Source organism: Desmodus rotundus, chromosome 2 (genome assembly GCF_022682495.2).
Source record: "Desmodus rotundus isolate HL8 chromosome 2, HLdesRot8A.1, whole genome shotgun sequence".
Lineage (NCBI taxonomy): Eukaryota > Metazoa > Chordata > Mammalia > Chiroptera > Phyllostomidae > Desmodus > Desmodus rotundus.
This window is the reverse complement of record NC_071388.1, coordinates 54,925,989-54,948,962: the sequence shown is the minus strand read 5'-3', so window position 1 is coordinate 54,948,962 and position 22,974 is coordinate 54,925,989. Positions and strand designations below refer to the sequence as shown.

At 43.1% G+C, this 22,974-nt stretch overlaps 1 protein-coding gene, 2 non-coding genes and 1 pseudogene across 4 annotated transcripts in view; 2 read left to right on the top strand and 2 right to left on the bottom strand.

The window, feature by feature from the left end:
• The first annotated feature begins 1,115 nt into the window (after positions 1–1,115).
• LOC112301030 (U6 spliceosomal RNA) lies at positions 1,116–1,219 on the top strand. The gene has a single exon (XR_002974452.1). It is a non-coding gene; the product is annotated as a U6 spliceosomal RNA (small nuclear RNA).
• A 130-nt stretch (positions 1,220–1,349) lies between these two features.
• LOC112301033 (small nucleolar RNA SNORA31) lies at positions 1,350–1,472 on the bottom strand (annotated as a pseudogene).
• Positions 1,473–9,118: 7,646 nt separating this feature from the next.
• The window catches only part of PLOD2 (procollagen-lysine,2-oxoglutarate 5-dioxygenase 2), an 88,110-nt gene continuing 74,254 nt past the window's right edge, over positions 9,119–22,974 (top strand). Inside the window, exon 1 of one of the 2 annotated variants that reach the window (XM_024556314.3) lies at positions 9,119–9,413. In XM_024556314.3, coding sequence (XP_024412082.2) covers positions 9,305–9,413 — 109 coding nt within the window. In that variant the 5' untranslated portion in view covers positions 9,119–9,304. The remainder of the gene's footprint in view (positions 9,414–22,974) is intronic. The other variant, XM_024556315.3, reaches the window with a different exon arrangement.
• On the bottom strand, positions 13,988–14,094 carry LOC112301031 (U6 spliceosomal RNA). The gene has a single exon (XR_002974453.1). It is a non-coding gene; the product is annotated as a U6 spliceosomal RNA (small nuclear RNA).

Below are 22,974 nucleotides of genomic sequence, written 5' to 3'. Positions count from 1 at the left end.
CAAGGCAGGGGGTGGTTCACGATAAATTATTACAGAAAGGATTCCCCCTTTCTGTCTCTGGAGGTTCCTTCCCCCACGCCCACCTGCTAGGTTCGAAATGCCCGCCGCCAGAGGAAAGACGTCTCTCAATGCCAGAGACTGGTGAAAAGGGAAGGAATTGTTTATTTAAAAGTTACACAAACTTAGAATAATGACCTAATGTCTTCAATAAGATACTAAAGTCCTTTAGAATACCCACAGATGCACAGTGCTTCCCTCTCCCTGTGCCCAGTCCGGGTACCCTATCTCAGGAAAAGAAGTAGAAGTCCGTGATTCAGGCTCCCGGCACCATCAGCTGGGTGGCTGCTGCAATCTCCAGTTAATCCAAAACCATGTGTCACCTTCTCACGGCCCACCAGCAAGAGCCCTTTCTCCCCTTTTCTTCCTGGCAAAGTCTCTCCTGCTGCCTAAGCCGAGTGGCAAAAAGAAGCACTCCAAAACCACATGGTCCTCTTTACTCTCCTTCAGAATCATGTGGTCCTCTTCCTTTCCCCTCAGAACCTCGTGGCCCCCTATTTACTTCAGAACCGCATGGTCTTCCCTTTCTATGGCTGCTGGGCCTAGATTTAAATCCCAGCGCCCATCTTCCTTTGCAGCCCCATTTCCGACTCCTCCTACAGTCAGTTATACCTGTCAGCATCCCCGTATTCTTCCAGCTTTTCTGAGCTGCCATAGTAAGTCTGGGCAGGTGTGGCCCCATGGCATGGAGCCAATCATCTCCAAGCTCTCACGCAGGCCCTGTAACCAGGGGGAGTTGCTTCCCAGACCCATCTTGGGTGGAAGTCACTCCCATCTCCCTGGCTCAAAGCAGGGCCACAGCTATTTAACATATCCATGAAACCAGTTAAAGGTTATAGATATGTTAAATGCCTGCCAGGGGTTAGCTACAAAGCTGTTGCTACCCAAAACAGCTCTGAATGGCCCTGTTCCATGTGTCCCATCCCCCCTGGCTCAGGCTTGTGGGGGTGAGGACATCCTACATACATTTTTCTAATATTTCCTGGACACCCCAAGTCCTGGACCCCATTACAAATCCCTTCTTGGGGCCCTCCTCTTGGCTGCACCCTGCTTCACTAGTACTCGCTTTGGCAGTACATACACTTAAACTGACATAATACAGAGATCAGCACGGTCCCTGCACAAGGATGACATGAAAATTTGTAACGTGTTCCATATTTTTAAGTGAAGAAAAAATAAAAGAAAAAAAAGAAAAATGGGATCTATGGAAAGCAGGCGGGTCATGGTGGGTAGTCACACCCCAGACATAACTTCTTTCTTTTTTCTCTTTTTTCCTCCTTTCTCTGTAAGACACCTGTAGTCCCCTATTCCATCTGGGATGCCACAAAGACAAAGAGCAGGGATTTTTTTCTTTCACATCGTAGTGCAGACTAAAAGGGTAATGTTGGATTGTTGAAGGTCTACAATGGAAGCAGATAACTTCTTTAGTGAAAGGTTTACTTTGTCTTAATCAAGCTCTGGCATTGTTTCTGTGCATCTGGATTAACATACCTTTGAGGTAAACCATAACCACCCTCAAGTGAACACATAATCTTAACTATCCTACAGTACAGCCCCCACCTTGCTTTTCCCCCACCCTCCCGTATTCTTCCTTACATCCCTTCCTTGATTTCAAATGCATAAAAGAAGCCGCAAAACTGTTATCCTAGGGAGCATTTTGGGATTTTGCCACCCTGGCATAAGTTGGGTGAAGAAACATATTTTGTTCATCGTATGTTAAGCAGTTCACTTTTATTTTTTCATACCAATTTTGTTTGGATATCCTACTCTTGGAAAACTTCACCTTCGAAATTGTTCCCTTCAAGTTCTGCTTAAAAGATTAAAGAAAAAAGTGCTGGGACCCACAGAGCATGCTGTAGACCTCTCAAACGCTCGGATAGACAGTGCCTTTCTCTTGGTGGAAACTTCACCTGCAATTCAAAGGTCACCCACTGACGCGGCAGGACAGGCCTACTTTAGAAGGAAGAGTCAGGAATGGAGGCTCTGCTTCACAGTGTCCTCCACACCCTCTCTCCAGTTTGTGTCCTATAGGCTGTGTGGTTTCTGCTCCCATCTAAGGCTTTGATCTCAAATCCTTATCCTCAATGGCCTTTTCTCATGCTTCCTCTTATTTTCTAAGTCTCTCTTCTAATTCTGTTTGCCTGACTTTATCAGTCTGCTTTGCTAACTCCTCCAGCCCCTACTCCCTCTCTCCACCCACCGCCCCCGCAAACCAAGGGTCTGTTTTCTCTTAGTTTTAGCTCTTGGCTGTTTGCCTTTCCTTCTTATCTATTTCATTTAACCTCTCCCTCCCTTTCCATCCCCAGAACTATTAACACATGTTCCCAAGGCTTTATCTCTCATTCATTCAACAAATATTCATTGAATATTTACTCTTATGCCCACATTCATACCAACAAATTTTGTTGGCTCTACATTCAAAATCTATTTAGAAACTGACTTGCTTTTAATTCTACCAACCAGGTTGAAACCATCCTCATTTTCTGGAGCACTGCATTAACCTCCAAGGTGGTCTCAGGTCTTATGTTTAATTTTCCCAAGCATCTGGACTCTGTGACCCTTTCAAACCCTTCATAAGATCAAGTCAGAGCTCTCTGCTTACAACCATCCCAAAGGCTCTCTCTCATTTGTGGTAGGAACAACTTCTTAAATGTTGTTAATACAATATTGTTATCTAAAGACAGACTGTCATACAGCAGATCTAGAATTTATTCATCTGGCACACGGGAAATCTTATACCTGTTGATTAGCAGCTCCTTCTGCCTCCCTCCCCTCAGCCACTGGCAGCCATCATTCTATCTTTTGCTTTTATGAGTTAGTTTGACTATTTTAGATGTGAGTGGAATCGTGCAGTATTTGTCCTTCTGTTACTGGCTTATTTCACTTAGACTAATGTCCTCAAGGCCAGAGTTGTTACCAGGCTCTACTCAAATCACACTGCTATATGTTTATCCATTCCCTCCCTTTTTACCTCCCTGGCTTCATCTCCTGCTAATTTTACAGGCAGTGAACTACTGCTCATTTCCTCCTTGCCCAGTTCCAACACTCCCAATATATTCCAGCCTCAGAAACCACTTCTTTCCCTCACCGCTTTCAGGTCTTTGCTTAAGCATCACTTTCTCAGTGAGGCCTTTCGGACCCACAAGTGAAAGTTTCAGTGACCTTCTTCTTGGTTCTTTGTAGTTAACTTTCCTGGTTTATTTTCTCTCTACCACTTTCACCTTTATATGTTTATCTCTTTCATTATATAAGAGTAAAAGCTCTATAAAACCAGAGATGTTTGGGTTTTTTTGATGTATTTGTTTTACCAGCATCTAGAACAGTGCTTAAGATGTAGTAGGCATGTAGGCACACAAAGTTTTTTATTTTTTATTTTTTTAAGTATATATTTATTGATTATGCTGTTACAGTTGTCCCATTTATTTTTTCTGTTTGGCTCCCTCTGCCCTATGCCCACCTTCCCTCCAGCATTCCCCCTTCACCTTAGTTCATGCCCATGGGTCATGCGTGTAAGTTCTTTGGCTTCTTCCTTTCCTATACCAGTCTTAACATCCCCCTGTATATTTTGTTCCTACCAATTATGCTTCTTGATCCCTACACCATTTCCCCCCTTCTCCTTCCCAGCTGATAACCTTCCAAATGATCCCCAAACCTATGATTCTGTTCCTGTTCTGGTTGTTTATTTAATTTTTGTTTTTATTTACTTTTTTGTAAAATAATATTTTAATATAGTATTTTATTTATTTACTTTTAGAGACAGTGGAGTGGAGGGAGAAAGAGAGGGGGAGAGGGCCCTGGCCTGCAACCCAGGCATGTGCCCTGGCCAGGAATTGAACTGGTGACCTCTTGATTCACAGACTGGCACTCAATCCATTGAGCCACACCAGCAAGAGCTATTTTTATTTTTTTTAGATTTAGTTGCTGATAGTTGTGAGTTTATGGTCATTTTAATGTTCATAGTTTTGATCTTCTTCTTTCTCTTAAATAAGTCGCTTTAACATTTCATATAATGAGGGCTTGGTGATGATGAATTCTTTTAGCTTTGCCTTGTCTGGGAAGCACTTTATCTGCCCTTCCATTCTAAGTGATAGCTTTGCTGGATAGAGAAATCTTGGTTTGTAGGTCCTTGTTTTTCATCACTTTGAATATTTCTTGCCAGTCCCTTCTTGCCTGAAAAGCTTCTTTTGAGAAATCAGCTGACGGTCTTATGGGAACTCCTTTGTAGATAACTGTTTCTCTCTTGCTGCTTGTAAGTCCCTCTCTTTCTCTTTAACCCTTGGCATTTTAATTATGATGTGTCTTCATGTGATCCTCTTTGGGTCCAACTTGATTAGGACTCTCTGTGCTTTATGTCTATTTCTTTCTTCAAATTAGGGAAGTCTTCTTTCATTATTTTTTCAAATGGACTTCTAATTTCTTGCTTTTTCTTTTCTCCTTCTGGCACCCCTACAATGAGAGTGTTGAATCTCTTGAAGTTGTCCCAGAGGCTGCTTATACTTGCTTCATTTTTTTGCATTCTTTTTTCTTCTTGTTGTTCTGATTGGTTGTTTTATTGCTTCCTCATGTTCCAAATCATTGATTTAATTCTCAGCTTCATCCATTCTATTGTTTCCCTGTAAATTGTTCTTTATTTCAATTAGTGTATCCTTTGTTTCTGATTGGATCCTTTTTGTGCTGCTGAGGTCCTCACTAAGTTCATGAGCACCCTCATAACCAGTGTTTTAAAACCTGCATCTGATAGATTGCTTATTTCTGTTTCATTTAGCTCTTTTTCTAGAGTTTTGATCTGTTCTTTCATTTGGGACACATTTCTGTGTCTTCTCATTTTGGCAGCCTCCCTGTGTTTGTTTCTATGTGTTAGGTAGACCTGCTTTGACTCCATGTCTTGGTAGTGTGGCCTAATGTAGTAGGTGTCCTGTGGGGTTCAGTGGCACAGCCTCCCCTATCACCCAAGCTGGGTACTTGAGGTGTGACCTTTGTGTGGGCTGAATATACCCCCCTTTTATAGTTGAGCCTTGGTTTCTGTTGACAGATCAATGGGAGGGATTTATTCAGGCCAGTCAGCTGCAAGGACTGGCTGTGACCACTGACCACCAACCTCCACCATCCGTGGAGGATCAGCTGAGCAGGGACAGGGTGGTGGAACTCCGAAGTGGTCTGTAGTTGTCCACTGGGTGCACTGGCCCTGGGCTTTCCTGGGTGGTGCAGGCCAAGGTCAGCCCCGACTTGTGTGTTGCCCGGGGCCACACTTCCTGAGCTATACAGCAATCTGAGAAGGCTTCTACTTGTTCTGGGCTTGGAGATTCCCAAGTGAAGCCAAGCTGTGAAACTAATCTGGCTAGTGCCCAGCCTGGAGCTCACTGAGGCCAGCTGTTGCTTGCTTGATAGGATTTAGGAAGCTGTGAAGCAAGATGCAAGACCAGTTAGTTATTCATATGGAAAAGTAGCTTGGGTGAGCCCATAAGCTGGGTGGGGCAGAATCTCTGGGGATCTCCAAGGCGGATCCAGATCAAATAGTGTTATCCAGGTTGATGGCATCTCAAATATGGCAACAGCTGGCCAGCACTTTGGCTCTGTTGGGGGTAGTCAGAAAAGGGACAATGGCCTTTGCTTGTCCCAATGCCAGACACTTCAGCCTCTCCCAGTATAGCTCTGGTGCCCTTTAAGCTGCCACCAGGGAGCTGGAGCTCAGAGGGAGTGAGTCTGAGTATGTGAGTCTGTGTGTGGGTTTTTTAAGAGGAACTGCTTAGGGCTCCAGAAATTTCTTCCACTGACTCAATCCCGCTGGTTTTGCAGCCAGAGTTGTGGGGGCTTATCTTCCTGGCACTGGAACCCTGGGCTAGGGGGCTTGGGGTGGGGCTGGGACTCCTTGCTCCCTTCTGAATTTCTAGCCACCACATGTGGGTGAGAGACCAGCTTATGCCTTGTTTGTGCCCCTCCTACCAGTCTCGATGGATGTGGTTTCTTTAATTCTGTATTTGTCAGACTTCCATTCAACTTGATTTCTGGAGTTTCTGAGTGATGGTTATTCTATATTTTAGATGTAATTTTGATGTGGTTGTACAGAGAGGCGACCCATGTCTGCCTATGCAGCAATCTTGACAGGAAGCATCCCCCCAACCCCCAGGCACACAATGTTTTTTAAATGAACAAATGGATGAATAAATGCTACTATGTGCCAATTATTTAGTATACAATAATGCAAAAAATTAGATCTTGCCCTCCTCTAATTAACAAACTAATGAAAATCTGTCAAAGAACTGAGAGGTTTGTTTAAAGAGTTAGAAAGCATGGAACATGGATATCTAAGCCAGCCTCAGCCTAGGGTAGGGCGAGGCACTCAGGCTGGGTTTCCTGCAGGAGGTGGTATCTGAGTCTGACTGAAGTTAACCCAGTGAAGGAAGGAGGAGAGGTTTGGAGAAAAGCGTTTTAGACAAAAGGTAACATGAATAAGGCAAACTTTAGTCAGCTACTGTGTTAGATTTAATAACGCACCCATTACCAGCTACCTTCCCTTTCCTTTATCACTTCACATTCAACTACCCTTTCCTTCAAACTCCCAACAAACTGCTGGTCTTTAAGTCTTGGTTCAGGGTTGGCCTCTGGAAGAACCCAATTCAAGACAAGTGACTGTTACCCAAACTCTAGAGAATAAAAATGGCAGCCTTTGGGAGATAATAAAGCAAACCAGATTGGCTGGATATAGGATATAGGTAGTAGTGATTAGGTTTGATAGCAAAGGAATTTGAATTGTTTCCAAATTCCTTATGAAATCTTTGAGTATGGGGATGAAGTGATCAAAAGGCTATCTGAGTATGATGAATCCAGCTGTGGTATCCATTGTTACAATACTGGGGGCAGGGACAGTGTACAATAAGGAGACAGTTCAAACAGCACATAGGGTATATTCAGAAGTGCATTAGTAAGGTGGCAGTGAGCATGGAGAGAAATAGATGGAGAGAAAATGTGAAGGGAAAAAAGGACAGGATTTGGTGTTGAGCTCTGTGTGCAGCAGGGCCCTGTGAGTTAGAGAGCAGCAGTATGATTAACAGGATGAGGAAACTGAGTGGGGTTTGGATTTGATGAGTTAAAAGACATTTGGACTTTGTGCCAGTGGAATGTCCAAGGAGAGAGATTCAGCAGACAGCTGGAAATACAAGAAGGCAGGAAGGATTTTATTTCAGAACTGGGGCTCTTTCAGATGGTGATACATGTGTCTAGCTATTTTGAAAACCCCCAAGAAACACTTGCTTTATACAATTCTTACAGCGCTGACCTGCGACTCAATACAGAAGGGTGAATGTTACAGTCACCTGCAACGATCGCAGACTTTGCAGTAGAAGCACACACACTTGTGACGTGGAGAGGCTATAAATGGGCACGAGGGCATGAGGGCATGAGGAAAGGCAGAAAGCTAGGTTCTAACCATACAAGTTCTTGAAGATACTGGGCAACCGGGGAAGCAAGAAGTCAAGTTCAAGGAGTTTGGCAGAGTTGGGGTGCAGTGGACAAGTTTGGAGTTTTGGAGGCTGAGGTTTGGCCCGAAGGCCAGGCATTTGCAGCAGAGCCCTCAGACTGCAAGGACTAATGTCATTTGCCTACCACCTAGTTTTGAAGAGTGGTGCTGCCCACACACTGGGGCATGTTATGAAGGAATCCATCTCTCAGATTTTTCTTCTTTGGGCTGAATAAACCTCGTTTCATTCTTCTCACAGGTCATACTTTCCATCTAATTATTTGTTACTCCTCTCTGAACTTTCTCCAATTTTCCTTTTAAAATATCGAGACCAAACCTTAAAAACACAGTTAACAACTGGCTTAGTTCTGAGCACAGGAAATGATTCTTCTTCTAAAATGTCACACCCCAGGGAACATTTCTTTGCAGGTTTTTCCACCTGTATTTTATGCAACCATTTAGTGCCCCTCTTATCTAGATACCATGCTAATTAATTGTAGACAAAATGTGTTTATAATGGAACATATCTTTTTCAATATTTTTTTTTGTTTTCACTTCAAAGGTTCAGAGTTGGAAAGGGTATTGGCTCAAATCAGTAGATTACAAAATACTGCCATACTGCCAGTCTGCTGCTTTTTGTCCCATAATACAGCTCATGTCATGAAATATAAGAGGCAGTATCTTCACGCTTTCACCTTAATTTGTATTTTGCCCTGCTCATCCTAAGAGATTAAACACTGGCCTAGCTAAAATGTTATGAGAAGTAATACGGAAAAATGAAATGTGCTTAGACAGGAGTCTCCAAGCAGGGGAGGAAGACGCGCCAAGGAGCCGGGAGATGGTTGAGACAGCTCCGAGAGTAATTTTCCATGTGGACTGAAGGACGATCTTGTAAGGCACAGCCCCAGGTTACACCGCTGGGCTCCAATTTCGCAGGATTTACAAGCCATTACTGGAGAGAGTCTATGGCTCTCCTGGCACTGGAGGAAGAGGAAGAAATGTTCACCGGACGATACAAACTTTCAGTTTACAGAGTAACAAAAACTGTCTTTGTTTTGCTGGGTGAAGAAACGTGACCCCTGGGTTTAACAGGGGTGGGGGTGGGAGATCCATTTCAATGCCAGAGTCTCTGGCTCGGTGCCACTCTGCCTGGATTGCTGAGGATTTTCAGCCACTTCTCACAAGGTAGTATCCCAGGCCAGAAGAGGGAAACGTCTCACCCTCGGAGGCTAATGGAAAGAAAGCGGCTGGGGCTGGGGCTGGGGCTGGGGCAGCAGAGGTGAGCGAGGGGGAGCGCCGCCGGCCCGCCGCCCGCCCGCAGACGCCCGCGGCTCCTCCCTGCTCTCCCAGGCCCACTCCCAAACCGAAGTACACGCTTCCCGCTTCCAGCCAGACCCCTGCGTGAGCCTCTACACGTAGCCGCAGACAGTTCCCTAAAAAGGCCGGCGCTGAGCAAACAAACCCAGCCTCGGGGCAGAGAAGCCGAGCGCAGGCCACCGCAAGGCCGCACGCAGTGCGCCGGGCCGGGTCAGCTGCGGCCAATAGCCGGGGCGCGGCGGGGCCCGCCCTGTCGCCTCCCACTCGGGGAAGCTTATAATTGCTCGCAGCGCCGGGTGCGCCTCCGTGAGGGCCGATTCGGGGTGCGGGTCGCAGCGCGCACTTGGCTGGCTCGCTCGCTCGCTCCGGCGTGATCGTGGAGTGGGGCGGAACCGGGGGCTCCGCGGTCTCGCGAGAGGTCCTCGGCTGCTGGGGCTCACGGGTGCGCCCGCCCGGGCCCTCGAGGGGCCGAAGATGGGGCTGTGCACGGTGAAACCTCAGTTCCTGTGGCTGGTTCTGGTCATCCAGCTGTGGAAACCCTGCTTAGGTGCAGACCTGGAGAAGCCCTCCAGCATCCCCACAGGTGAGCACTCCCGCGACCCGCCCCCCTCCCCGAGGCTCGTCCTGGGGGGCAGGCAGTTCGTTCATCTTTCAGCCCTAGGCGCGGGGCTCGCCAGGTGAGTAGGTGGGGAGCGCGTCCCTCCCCAGCATCGCAGAGGTGAGTGCAGACGTGACGATCCCCAGGCCCGCTGATAGGAGTGGGCTGGACTGCCCCTCCGCCCCAGGACCACAGTGCTGGTCCCCAAGGGAGTGGGAGCGCCGGCCCTGCCGGACTCCGAAGTTCTCTGCAACCTTGTTCGCAGCGCAGGAGATTTCTACTGCACAAGTCCGGTTCCCGTTTGGTCTTGCAGGGCACTGGGTACCCACACCTTTCCTGCAACTCTCCTTTCTCCTCCTTGAGTTGGCATGACTTATCCGTGTTGGACGAGGCAGTACTCCTTCTGTGACCTAAACACGGGGCTCAGTGTACTTTCTGATTGATGGTGACACATTCCTTCCAAGCGCCCCAGGAAGCAGCCAGTAACACCTACCTCTTGCCAAAAACAACGCTCAAAGCCTTGGTTGTTTTCAGTAAGGCTGCCTAGTTACCCAATACCTTTAGGCAGCAGCTTTCCTCCTTGGGGATTTAGAGGGAAGCTGTGGACACGCAGATTCTTCCCTTAGCCACTCTTTTCCTAAACCTGGTGCCGGTTCTTGTTTTCGGAAGCTGGAACTGCAGTTAGTAGTCTGGTGAAGTTCATGTAAAGCAAAGCTTTTTACATTTAGCTAGATTAAAGACAGTCTCGCCACGTGTTTGTCTAAACATATTTTGCTGCCATTTGTCACATATGAGGTGTCCTTGGAGTTTTCCATTTTTGTGTTTTAACTCTGCTCAGTTATCTGAAATTTCAATTAGGATCATTTGGCCTTTTTTTGTAAGTACATAGGGCGTTTTTCTGTTTGAATTTTGCTTAACACAAAGACACAAATTTCTGTTTCAGGCTTACACTCCAAAGTTGACCTTTTGGTGTAGAGTTTAGCTAATCCATGTAGCAATAGTTTTGTCTACATCTTCAAGCATTTCAGAAAACTTCAGTGGCTAAGCTGCCCATCTTTCTATATTCCTACTTTGTTAGCTTGAGAAACCAGTATTCAGATGGATTTCTATCAGTTAACACGATGCTTTTTCTTTCTTTCAGATATATGTGATGGTTTTCAAATGAATTAAAAAATATTTATTCATTTTAGAGAGGGAGAGAGAAAGAGAAACATCGATTTGTTCTTCCCATTATGTATGCATTCATTGGTTGCTTCTTGTATGCGCCCTCCCTCACCATGGATGGAACCTGCAACTTTGGAGTATTGGGAGGATGCTCAAACCAACTGAATTACCTGGCCAGGGCTGAAATAGATTTCTGAACCCTGTGTGATTCTTTTAAATGTGAACTGACTTTTTTTTTTAAACTTTAAAGTTTTCTTTTAGTGTAATAGCTAGAACATAGACAAGTAAATAAATGCCTCCCGCAAACTTGGAAATGGAGACATTAAAAAAAATTCACCAGAGAAATGACTTTATTTGCTAAACACCCAAGGAATCTTAGTAGGAAATAAAATAACCTTTAATGACTTTGCACTTTTAGAGGAACCTCTTCAGCCTTTGTCTATTTTATTTCACTCAATCAGCAACACCCTTTCCTTTTTATAAAAGGTGTTTCTTCCTTGCTGCCTTTAAGTTTACAGTCCAAATCATCTCCCTCCTCCCCCTTTGGCTTTTGAGTTTCATGGAGCTGGACAATAAAGTTTTAACAGACTGTAACATCAGGAAAGGAAATTTCAATGTGAATGATTTCCTAAGAAAATGACTACATAAAGCCTGCTGCTGAAATCTGAGGACTAGTTGCTTTTGGTGGGTAGGCATGAGGAAATCAGTTATCACCTAAATGCAGGAAAAATACTAATTTGTAATAGAAAGAGCCAGCAGTAGCCAGTTTGATTATGAATTTTTGTGTAGGTTTTTGTGTAGATGCGATAAGCTAATAAATATAGATGGTACACTGCTTGATAATGTGGCTAGAATCCTGGACTATATTCTTTCTCCCTAAAATATTTCAAGTGAAAACTACTAAATTGGAAATTTTTATTTTTCTATGTATTGGGTTGGCCCAAAAGTCTGTTACTGTAGTAGTGCTTAGTTGTCTTTAACTTCATTCAAAACAATTTTGTTAGATCATACTGTGACAGCTGTCACATTGGCGTGCATTTAAAAAAGACTTAATCAAAATTGGTGAATTTTTGTGCAGCCATTTTAATATTGAAAATGATAGAAGATATGCGACATTTTCGGTGTATTGTGTTTTTTATTCCAAGAAAGGTAAAAATAAAACCAAAACACAAAAAAAGATTTGTGCAGTATATGGAGAAGGTGTTGTGACCGATCAAATATGTCAAAAGTGGTTTTCGAAGTTTCTTGGTACTATTGACATTTTGGCCAAATAATTCTTTGTTGTGGGGCTGTCTTTGAAGACGTTTAGCAGCACCCCTGGCCTCTACCCACTAAGATGCCAGGAGCACCCTCCTCCAGGTAGGAGAATGAAAACTGCCTCAAAGTGAAAATTGGCCAAATGTGCCCTGAGGGGTTGAAAATGACTAGAGGCCACAAACCTACGTGAATTTGAAGCAATGTGGTTTATGGTGTTACTGGAATGATAATAGCAACTCTTTTTTGAAAGCAAATATTTATAGTGATTTTCTATTTTTCCACTGTAGTGGGGAATGCCCTAGTTGAATCCCATTAATCAGAATTTGGAATATAGTTCTTTCCTAGCTTTGACACTATGTATTGACCAGAGTTGAGAACATTGCTTTTTGTTATATTCACTGAGCATTCTGCTGTGTGCTGTTTTTATTTCTTTTTGGTTGCCACTTTGTTCTTAGCGTGGAGAAAATCTAAACAAAATTCTCATAAAAAACCAGTAATCTTTCTCCTAACATTACTTACACAGGAATTTTGCCGTAAAATTACATCCCCACGGGAGCTTTTGCGGCAACACCCTCCTAATGAGTGTCAAAAAGATCAGGTTCACACCTTGGTTTATCTCTCCTGCACTTTCTACCCTTCAGAAGAGAGGAGAGGAGCGGCTGTATTCCTGCCAAGCATTTGCAACCAGGTCTCCAGACCGGAATCAACATTTTTTTGTGTTTTCTAAGGCACCTTGACTATTTCATAATATAAATTGAGCAGAAACCAAGTTCTGGGCAAAAAGGGAGGAAATGGTTTCAGATGTTTCTGTCAAGACCAGTATTTTTCTACCATGTTCATTTACAAACTCTTTAATTTACTCTGGCACATTCAGGGAGGAAAGGAGAGGTTTGTCCCTATCTGCTGATGTAAACCAGCAATTTATGGGGTGGAGAGAAAGAGCAAGGTCCTGGAGAAACCTCTGGAAGGAGGAGAGAGGGTTGGTCCTCTGCACTTTCACTGTCTTGGGCTCCAATCACACATATCTTATTATCCTTACACAGACCGTGCCTTTTATTTCAGAGTAAAAACACAGACATGTGAAACAGCTCTGGACAATGTTAGGATAGGAGGTGAAAATTAAATTGAGAGACCCTTTCCTACCCATCATATTGGGTAAAGCATTTTGAAATGGACTCCGATTATACTAAATGTCGTAAGGATGAGAGCTTTCAGACTGTTGATGAGAGAACAACGTCTTTGGAGAACAATTTAGTAACGTCTGCTGGCACTGAGAATGCTCACATCCTGTAATCCTGTAGTACAGTCAGCCCTCCGTATCCGTATCCACGGGTTCTATGTCCAGGGGCTCCACATCCTCAGAATCAGCTGGCTGTGGACTGAAAACAGTATTTCCGATCTGCAGGTGGGAATCCAGGGATGCAGAGGACTGACTGCATACATTTTTGTGTTTGTTGCGCAAGAAAAGACTGATTTTATTTTCAGATGTTTGGAGATGGTTTGCACACATGTTGTGCACCATTTTACGTGAGGGATTTGAGCGTCCGCAGATTGCGGGGTCTGTGAGGGTTCCGGAACTAATTCCCTGCAAATACGCGGGACTACTGTACTCTTAAATTTCGGTGTCTGCCTGTTCGTGAAATTCTGTTTAAATTTAGCTCCTAGGAAATTCTTCCTCTTACTGTCTTTTGTTTGGCTCTCTCTTGAACTTCGTAAGGCAGTTGGTTTATACAAATCATAACTGCTTTGTATGATAGATGTTTATGTTTAATAAATTATAAATTCTTTGAAGGAAGGACTGAGTCATATTCATCTTTGTGCTCTTCACAGTACCTTCCCTGTTTTTTGAACACAAAGAAGAGTCTCAGTTTGTGTTCTTGGGTTTTTGACCCACTCAGAGAAACATGAAGAGTGTCATGCAGTCAGTGGGTTTGCTAGCTGCTCCTTTTCCTGGGATTTTAATTAAATTCACTGAGCTTTCTTTCTCTATCCTGGGGACCTGTACACGACCATGATCTAGCAATTCGCCAGTGAATCATCAGGTAAGGCCTTGTTTCGGAACTGTAGCTGGCAGCTCTTCTCCACGGTGTTTTTTACACACACACACACGTAAAACAATATATAGGAATATATATATAGAAAATACAGAAAGCTTCACAAATTTGCATCTCGTCCTTGCCCAGCGACCATACTAATCTTCTGTGTCTTGTTCCAATTTCAGCGTATGCACTGCTGGGGCGAGCACGCCGTGTATTGTTTTTTGTTCTACCTGTCTTGCTCCTTTCTGAGTCACCTTCAGAAATCCAGTCCAGTGGCTGGACACCCTGGTCCTCTTTTCATACACTGTGAAATGAGACCTGGAAGGGTTCTGTAATGTGCAGATCGCTCGCTGCAAAGCTACTCCAGAGGGGTGTGTGCCCTTCCTTCCAGCCGGGCTCCGTGTCTTTCTTGACCTCTTCATGTTCCCTAGCACTTTTAGGACCTATGGGAAAGAAACAGACTGGTCATTTGAGACATAAAGAGGCAAAAAGAATGTATTGCTAAAAGAGAAAGCACAGACTTTGTAAGTGTATGTAAATAGTCGGGGGTGGGGAGATAGTTTGGGGGTGCGAATTTTAGGCAAACTGTGCCCTAGGCCAGGGTGACAAACTGTGGCCCCGGGGCCATTCCCGCTGAAGGTGTTTACATTTTTTTTGAAATTTGTTTATTGATTTTAGAGGGAGAGGGAGGAAGAGAGAGACAGAGACAGAGAGACAGAGACAGAAAAAACATCGACTTGCTCCATTTATTTATGCATTCATTGGTTGCTTCTTTAAAAGATTTTATTTACGTTTTTTAGAGACAGGGAGGGAGGGAGAGAGGGAAAGAAGCATCCATGTGCAAGAGAAACACCCATAGGCTGCCTCTCGCAGGCCAGCAACCAGGGACCTGGCCTGCAACTCAGGCTTGTGCCCTGACAGGGAACTGACCCGGTATCCCCTCAGTTTGCAGGCCAGCAGGCTCACCCCACAGAGCCGCACTAGCCAGGGCCATTGGTTGATTCTTGTATGTGCCCTGACCTGGATGGTGCCCACGGCCTTGGTGTATCTTAGCGGCCCTCTAACCAACTGCGCTAGCCAGCCAGGGCAGTTTTTACATTTTTAAATAGTTGAAAAATAGCAAAAGCCAAGTAATATATTGTGACATGTGAAAATTATATGAAATTCAACTTTCAGGGTCCAAAAAAGTTTTATTGGCTCACAGCCACGATTATTCACTTACATACTGGCTGTGGTTGCTTCAGTGATACAATGCAGAGTTGAGTAGTTGCAGGGACTGTATGCCCTTCAGAGTCTAGATTGTTTACTCTCTGGCCCTGTGCAGAAAAATTTTGTCAGCTCGTGCCATAGGAGATGACATTCCCACTTGAACTGTGGCTCATGCACCTCTGCTGCTCCTTTTCTGGACAGTAGCATTTGAGTTTATTAATTGATTTATTTCTTAAAGTTTAAGGTGCACAGCCTGATGATTTGATTTACATACAGTGTGAAATGATCAGCACATTAGGTTCAGCTCACGTCTGTTATCATATAGATAGGACAAAAGGAAAAGAAAGAAAAGAAAAAAGAAGAGGAAAACATTTTTTCATTGTGATGAGAGCGGTTAGGATTAACTCTCTTAACAGCCTCTCTTTATGTCATGCAGCAGTGTCTACTGCAGTTACCCCTCGTGAAGTTTGTATCTTCTGCACAGGTCCGTTTTTCATTTTAGACCTTTGAATTCAAATATAGAGCTTCTGTGTTACAACATTTGAGACACGGAGCTTACTGCTAACTACATGTGTCCTTTGGTGTGAATAATGTAGTTACGATAAAAAATGAATGAAACACTCTGATGGCCATTTGAATGGAGATGCATATTTCTTCCTCGAGCTTGCGTGTGTTCCAGAAATTTGATCTAGTAACTTGGTTATACATTTGTGGCCAGGTTCCTGGGAGGAAATTCTTAAGCACATTTATCAATGAGTATTTTTATTCTTTGGCATTTGCTATAAATTATGCTAAACTGAGAAATTGGTTGCTTTTGAAGCGACAGATATTTTTTTCTATTCTATTTTACTAGTTTGTAAGTGCTGTGTGCTTACCTCACTAAACTAAACCAAAATAGTAGAACTGATTTTCAGAGCTATTGATATTTTAGCCAAGAAATAGTTACCCTGAACAGTAGAATGATCAACAGTAGTTACAGTGTTGTCTTTACACTACTTACTGGCTTAAGACCCGTCTGTTGCCCTGCCTTTGTGGTTGTGCTACTGAGGATGGTCTAGCAGTACAAAATTGATTGCTACCCTAGTAACTGGGTCACAAGAATGCCCCTTCAAAAAATACTGTTTATAATGAAAAGACACAGTGACTTCAAATAACTTTCAATGTTTCCCATTCAGGGTAACTTTAAAGCAAAAGTCAAAGAGCAGAGGTATATTATTTTTCTACCTAGAGAAAAGATTTTCATTACTATTTTCTTTTGTGTGTTAAAGAGGGAAATTTGTTTTTAAATATAAATCTTAATTTAAAAAATCCAATTCAGGTTGGTACATTTACATATGTGATTACTAGATTGATTCATAAACATTTTTCAGGCCTTAATTTTATTAGTAGCGTATTTATTGTAGCAGTTTTGGGAAAATAACAATCATTTTTTGTTCCCATTGAAACATGGATATATCTTATTCTTAGATTTATTTCTTAAAGGAGATGCAATTAAGTGAGAAAAATGCTTAATTTGTTAGGTTAGAAATATACTTTGTTTATTGTTTCTATTTTGGTACAAGAAATTTGGTTCAAAGTTTTGTTTGTATAGGCTTAGAATTAAATGTTGTCTAATTAGGGAGAAAACTTTATTATTTTATTACTTTTTAAAAAGATTTTACTTATTTTCAGAGAGGGGAAGGGGAGGGAGGAAGGGAGGGAGAGGGACAAGAACGTGGATGTGTGAGAGAAGCATAGGTCGGCTGTGTCTTGTGTGGACCCCGGCTGGGGACTGGCCTGCAACCCAGGCACGTGATCCTACCAGGAATCACTGGTGACCTTTAGCTTTGCGGGAGGATGCCCAAACAAGCCACAGCAGTGAGGGCTAATTAGGGAGAAAACTTTAAATAGTTACCAGACAATCTTCGCTTTTATTTAAAGCACTGTCAACAGTGAAAGCTTTTCCGTTACTGTTCTTTTTGACCTTTATTCTTCTGACAAGGAAATAACAGTTTCTGTGCAAGTTTCCCAGGGGCGTGGATACTTTGTCACCGTTGAGACAGGCATCGTCTGCTATGTCTGATTATCCTCTCCCTTTTAGCTGGGCTCATGTTTCTAAAGAGCCACTGTATTAATAATCAGAGTTTTCACTAGAAATGAAAAGAATCTCACACTTAAATTTCAGTGTAATGTAAAGAACATGCTTTTTACTGTGAACATACTATATAAAACTTTAAATTCAAATAAGCATTTTAGAGGACATACAGCTAAAATGAGGGGCCACATGGTCAAGAAAAGGGTTTGTAACAAACATGGTTGTTTCCAAAGTGAGCCGGAGTTAAATTAAATTTCATTTGATTGTCATGTTGATTTTACTATTGCTTTTATTATCTTATATGTATAAGACATCCTGGTGTTTATTACATTCGTGGCTCATCTGCTCATTTTCTTTAGGGTTACGTTCTCAAAATTTTTAAAGGAATTGTACGTATTTTCTAGTTATTATTTTGATTTAAATTTCCTTCCTGAGAGAAACAGAGGGTTTGCTTCTGAGGTAAGTACTGTGGTTCTGCCCCTCTGTGCTGTGGACACCATTTGGTTAAGATTCTTATGGCACCAGGGGACTTTCAAACATCACTCTCACCGGCTCCCTCAGTCCGTCCCAGACACTCAAGGGCTCCAAGAAGATAGTGAATCTCTAAGGAGATCCTGCCACACAGCTTCCCCTCTGCAGGCATAGCAGCAAGTGGAAGATGTTTGTGGAATCCTGGCAGTTTGGGGTTTCTAATTCTGGGAATCTGTTCGGGAAATGTCTCAGAAGTTATACTTCTTAATTCCAGTGACCACCAAGCTCCAACACAGAGCCTGTGTCCCATGAGCACGGCGCCAGCATTGACTGGTCTGTTTTGCAGGTTTGAAGCCAAACTTTCACTGGGCCTTCGGGTGCTAATTACAGGTGCAATACGCCGGGCTAAGGAGGGTATTTTAAATGTATCCTCTAACTGGTTCTTTAAACATGTAATCATTTTCTTCCTTCTTCTAGCAGTGTACTAAACACCAGCAACTATTTTAGCATCTCAGAAAAAATTCAGCAAATGCAGAATTTAAATAATTTCTTAAAAACTAAGAGGGCGGCTAACGATCTGCAGGCAGGCTAGGATGTCCCAATTCAATCACCTGGGAAGTCTTCAAGAGCTATTACACAGAGGGCAGCCCGGACCCTCGGCGGGATTTGCCAGTCATGCCAAGCCGGCCCCAGGGCTCCTTGTCTTCAGAGGCCGTCTGTCCCGCTGGAGCCTTGCTGGGTCGTTCCTGGCCGGCAGTTGGTGCCGCAACTGTGACCGGGGTGCCCTGCTGGTCCAGACGCTCTGAAATTCCTGTCAGCCGTGTCTAGGGAAGGACAGTCCTCCTTTTCTTCTTCGTTTACTTTAAACAGGTTTGGAATTTTTTAAACAGTGTTTTTACTAGGTAACCAAGGGCAAAACAAAAACCCTGCAACTGGAAAACCACCAAAGCAAAGAAACGAACAGGCTTACAAAGTAGAGACACAGAGTTCTTCTTCCTTTCCTCTGACTTTAGACAGAGACCCGCATAGCTGGCATCCTGGGAGTTCATTGATTCTGTGTCCTGCTCAGCTTCTCTCCCTCCCTTCTTCGAGCCCACTGCTCACTTCCCACCACTTTCTTTTACACAGACAGCTCTTTCTTCAGGCTTGGAGTACGGGAAGTCCACGGGTAGAAGGTGTTAATAGGTTATGAAACAATACAAATTTTATATTTGGTCTCTGCTCCCAGTAACTAATGTATAGTCTTGACTTTGGTTTCTGTCACATGGCTCTTAGTACCCTTGTAATTTTTAAAAAAGATTTTATTTATATATTTTTAGAGAGAGGGGAAGGAGGGGGAAGAAAAAGAGGGACAGAAACATCAAGGTGTGAGAGAAACATCAGTCGATTGCCTCTTGTACACCCCCAACTGGGACCGGGTCCACACCTCAGGGATGTGCCCTGACTGGGAATCAAAGGGGCCGCCTTTCACTTCGTGGGTTGATGCTCAACCAACTGATGCCCACCGATCAGGGTGAGACCCTTGTGATTTCTTGAGTGATAGGAGCATCTTTTGTTCTAATGAGACAACTTGCTAGGCTCTTGGATGGGGGCTGGTTACTAGAAACATTAGAGCTTGGAACTCTCAGCCCTACCCACCATCTTCTGAAGAGGGAGAGGGGTTAGAAATAGGTTAATAATTGTTCATGCCCTCATGATGAAGCCTCTGTAAAAATATCTGAAGTATGGGGTTTGTAGAGCTTCTGGGGTGTTGAATGCAATCGTAATCTAGGAGCACAGTGCACCCCAACTCCATGGGGTCAAAAGCTCCTGCACTCAGGACCCTTTCAGACCTTCTCTATGTAGCTCTTCATCTAGCTATTCATTTGTGTCTTTTAAAGTATTCTTTGTAATAAACAGTAAACTGTTCCTGGCTTCAGGTGAGCCTCTCCAGCTAATTATTGAACCTGAGGAGGGGGTCTTGAGAACCCCTGATTTGTAACCAAGTCCTGTGGAAGTGGATAACCGAGTACCTACTACCTGTGATTGGCATCTGAAGTAGGAGCAGTTTTATGGGACTGAGACCTTAACCTGTGGCGTCTGCACTAACTCTGGTTGAATTGAATTGAATTGCAGGCACCCAGTTAGTGTGGGAGAATTGGTCAGTGTTGGGAAAAAGAAACAACCCCGTATCGTTGTCAGAAGTATTGTGCGTTAAGTAGTGGAGGAGAAACCTGATGGAAACCTATGTTTTCCCAGACATAGGGGAACTAGATGTTTTCATACTTTTCGTAGGGACCTGTCAGCATATACTTAGCCATTAGACAGTGTTTCGTTTCGTGGGTGAAAGTTCTTATGTATTTTTGCCAATAAGTCTGTTGGTATTGCCTTAATTCTTGGTTTTGAGCAGTAATTTACATTTGCTTTCATGAATTTACATACTTTCATAAATCTACATTTCTTTCATTAACTAAACTTTAAAAATTCACAGGTCATTTACTCTCCAAAGGTAACTTACAGTGTCCTAACTTCTTACATACAAATATATACTAAGAATAATTCCCATTGTGTAATACTCTGAAGTGGAACAATATTTCAAAATGTAGTTCAGCAAGTGCTGATTCAATGACTAGTCTGTGTTCTGAATTGCCTTATGTGGAGGAAAACTAGGAAAACAAAAGAAGACAAATAAAAAACACTCCAGGCCCAGTTTCTGCTGCACACTGAAACCCTAACTAAGATGCTAACAGGGGAAATCACTGGTATGTAAAGCTGAGTGAGCCCGAGGGACCCTTGCGGGCAGCAGCCGGGCACTTGGGGAAGAGCACCAACGTCTGCCCATCAGGAGACCTGGGTCTGAGCTCCAGCCCTTCCGCTCACCAGCCTTGAGCCAGTTCCCTCCTCTCTCTCCGGACTTCTTTGTAGTTTGTGATCTGCATCGCTCTGTTATTTGATGTTCCTTGAATTCTACGTGTCAGGATGTGTAGTGGAGATACTGTGCTGCAGGAATGAGAAAAGAGGCCTTAAGTAAACTTCCTGTCCATAAATTTGTTAGGTCAAAGGAAGCACAGCTACAAAGTTATTCCATATTTTAATATTCTAGTTATTCTTTCAGGAGCTGGACTTGGACAGACTTTGGTATTGCTTTGTTCCTAATTAGCTTTTGATTTAGAGGTAGGAAAGTAAGGCCAAGAATAACTAGAATTAAATTTACATTTAAAATTATTCCAGCTGTTTTAATACGACAGGAGAAAAGAGTCCAGTGTTTACATGCAGCTGTGTTCTGTGAGGACATGTGCTCCTTAGTGCGCTTAAACACTATAAACTTAAAAAGATGAATTTATATTTCTCTCGTTTCAGTCCTGACTGTTTAAGTCATATTGGTTAACAAAAATGATGCTGTAACTCTTTAGAAATTAAAAATATTTTTTTACATTAATGTGCAACAATAAAAAAATATTAGGCCCTCCTCCAAATTGTTCCTGAAACTGTTATCAAGTATCCTAGGTTTACCTTTTAGTTGTATGAAATATCTTTAAAATGTGGTCGCATTTAGTAAACTCGGGACATGGTAAATAAAATCAGTTTATCAGAGAGAAGCAGCATTTTTGTGTATATGAGTGTGTGTGTGAGGGAATGTGTTTAGCATGGAGATTACTGTTAGGCCTTAAGAACAGAGCAGAGTTAGAATGCCTTTCGATTGGCACTTGTCTCTGAGACCCTGCTCCGTGTTGTCTCAGTGGCATTTTTTCTGCCTGCGCTCGTGTTTCTAGAATGGGACACATGTTGTGAGTGACAGAGTCTTAGACCCAGTTCTTGGAGGAGCTGGTGGTGCCCACTGCCTTTCCCCTTCTGGCTCCCCCCCCCCATGCTGTTTGCAGAGGTATGTAAAATGAAGGAAGCAGTTCAAATAAAATAATTGGAGGAGGAAGAGGGTGACTTAATTTTGAAAATATAAACTGTTGTTACTTTTTAAAGTGTTAAGACTACTAGAAATCACAGAACCATTTAGTCTGGTTGTTGTTTTTGGAGATTAACTGTGCTTTATTGAATAAGCAAGTAAATGTTAGCAGGTATTTCTCCTGTAGAGTATGTAAGGTTAAAAAAAATTTATTTTTTTGAAATGTGTTTTTTAATATTGTATTACTATTTAATAAAAAGCAGTTGATATTTTTATGTCTCTCATGTGTAAGCATAGGGTTTTATCATGGGTGTGAAGTCCCAAGCAGCCAAGCCCCCCTTCTCCGTACCCATCAGGGAAAGGCTCTGTTTCCCCAGAACCATCAGCGCTGTGGGGGGGGGGGGGAGGACCCTCTAGGGCTGAATGGATAGTTAAGATTTTTTTCAGTTTGAGGTAAAAGATAAACTAAGAAGCTTACTTTAAACCATACACGTAAACTTAAGTAGTGAATACAAATGACACTTACATCTCCTTTTTTATAAATGGATGGAAATTCTTGTAGTTGCAAAATGTAAATTTTTCTTAATAAGTTTAGAAAAGTCCACATTTAAATTAGTTTCAAGCATACTTGAATTGTAAAAAGTCCTTTTGAAAATGAGTTTTATTCAGTGTAAAGAGGCGATAGGGTAGAGGGTAAGTGGGGATTGGGGTGAAATTGCTTACAAGCTTGTTAGAAAATTATAAAATTTGTGATCCAAATGGGTTCATTTAACTGTTCATTAAATAGTTAATTCAGAAAAAACCTGAACTAGCCGCCACTGCCTCAAATGCTGGTAAAGGGGAACGTTACTCATGTAAAATTGACATGCCCCAAGCAGAAGTACATTTTGAGTAGCTCATGCTAGGGGTTTATCGATCTGGGTCGCGGTAACTGATGGCACAGCATCTCATAGCTGTGATCAGTAGTATGTCCCAGTCGTTCCTGCCACACTGTGACTCAGCCTGTGGTCCAGCGTGCGTTGACTCTGGCAGGATGTGCACACTGAGACAGTGTGTGGTACTGGATCTGCTTTCCTCTGGCTGAGGGATCAGCTCGTTGCCTTGGCGATCAGCAGAGGTTTATAAATATGGACTCTGCCTGTGATGCCAACCATGGATGTGCTCCATCGTAGCAGAGGTTCACGTTGCATCACTTGGTGTTTTAAGTTTAGGTGCAAGTCCGTTGTGCTTTGAATTATCTGGAAAGCTGTATTGATCCCACTTTCATCCTGAATATATTCCTAAGAATTTGAGGCAGTTGCTATTTTGCTCTTCAGACCTTAGGGCAACTGCAGAGATGGTATAGAAGAGAGTGTTTGCTTTCTGTTACAGATGGAGCCAGAGAGGGCTCTCTATAGAGGAAAGGGGCTAGAAACTTCTAACTGTGAATTAAAGGTCTGTGTGAACTTCGCA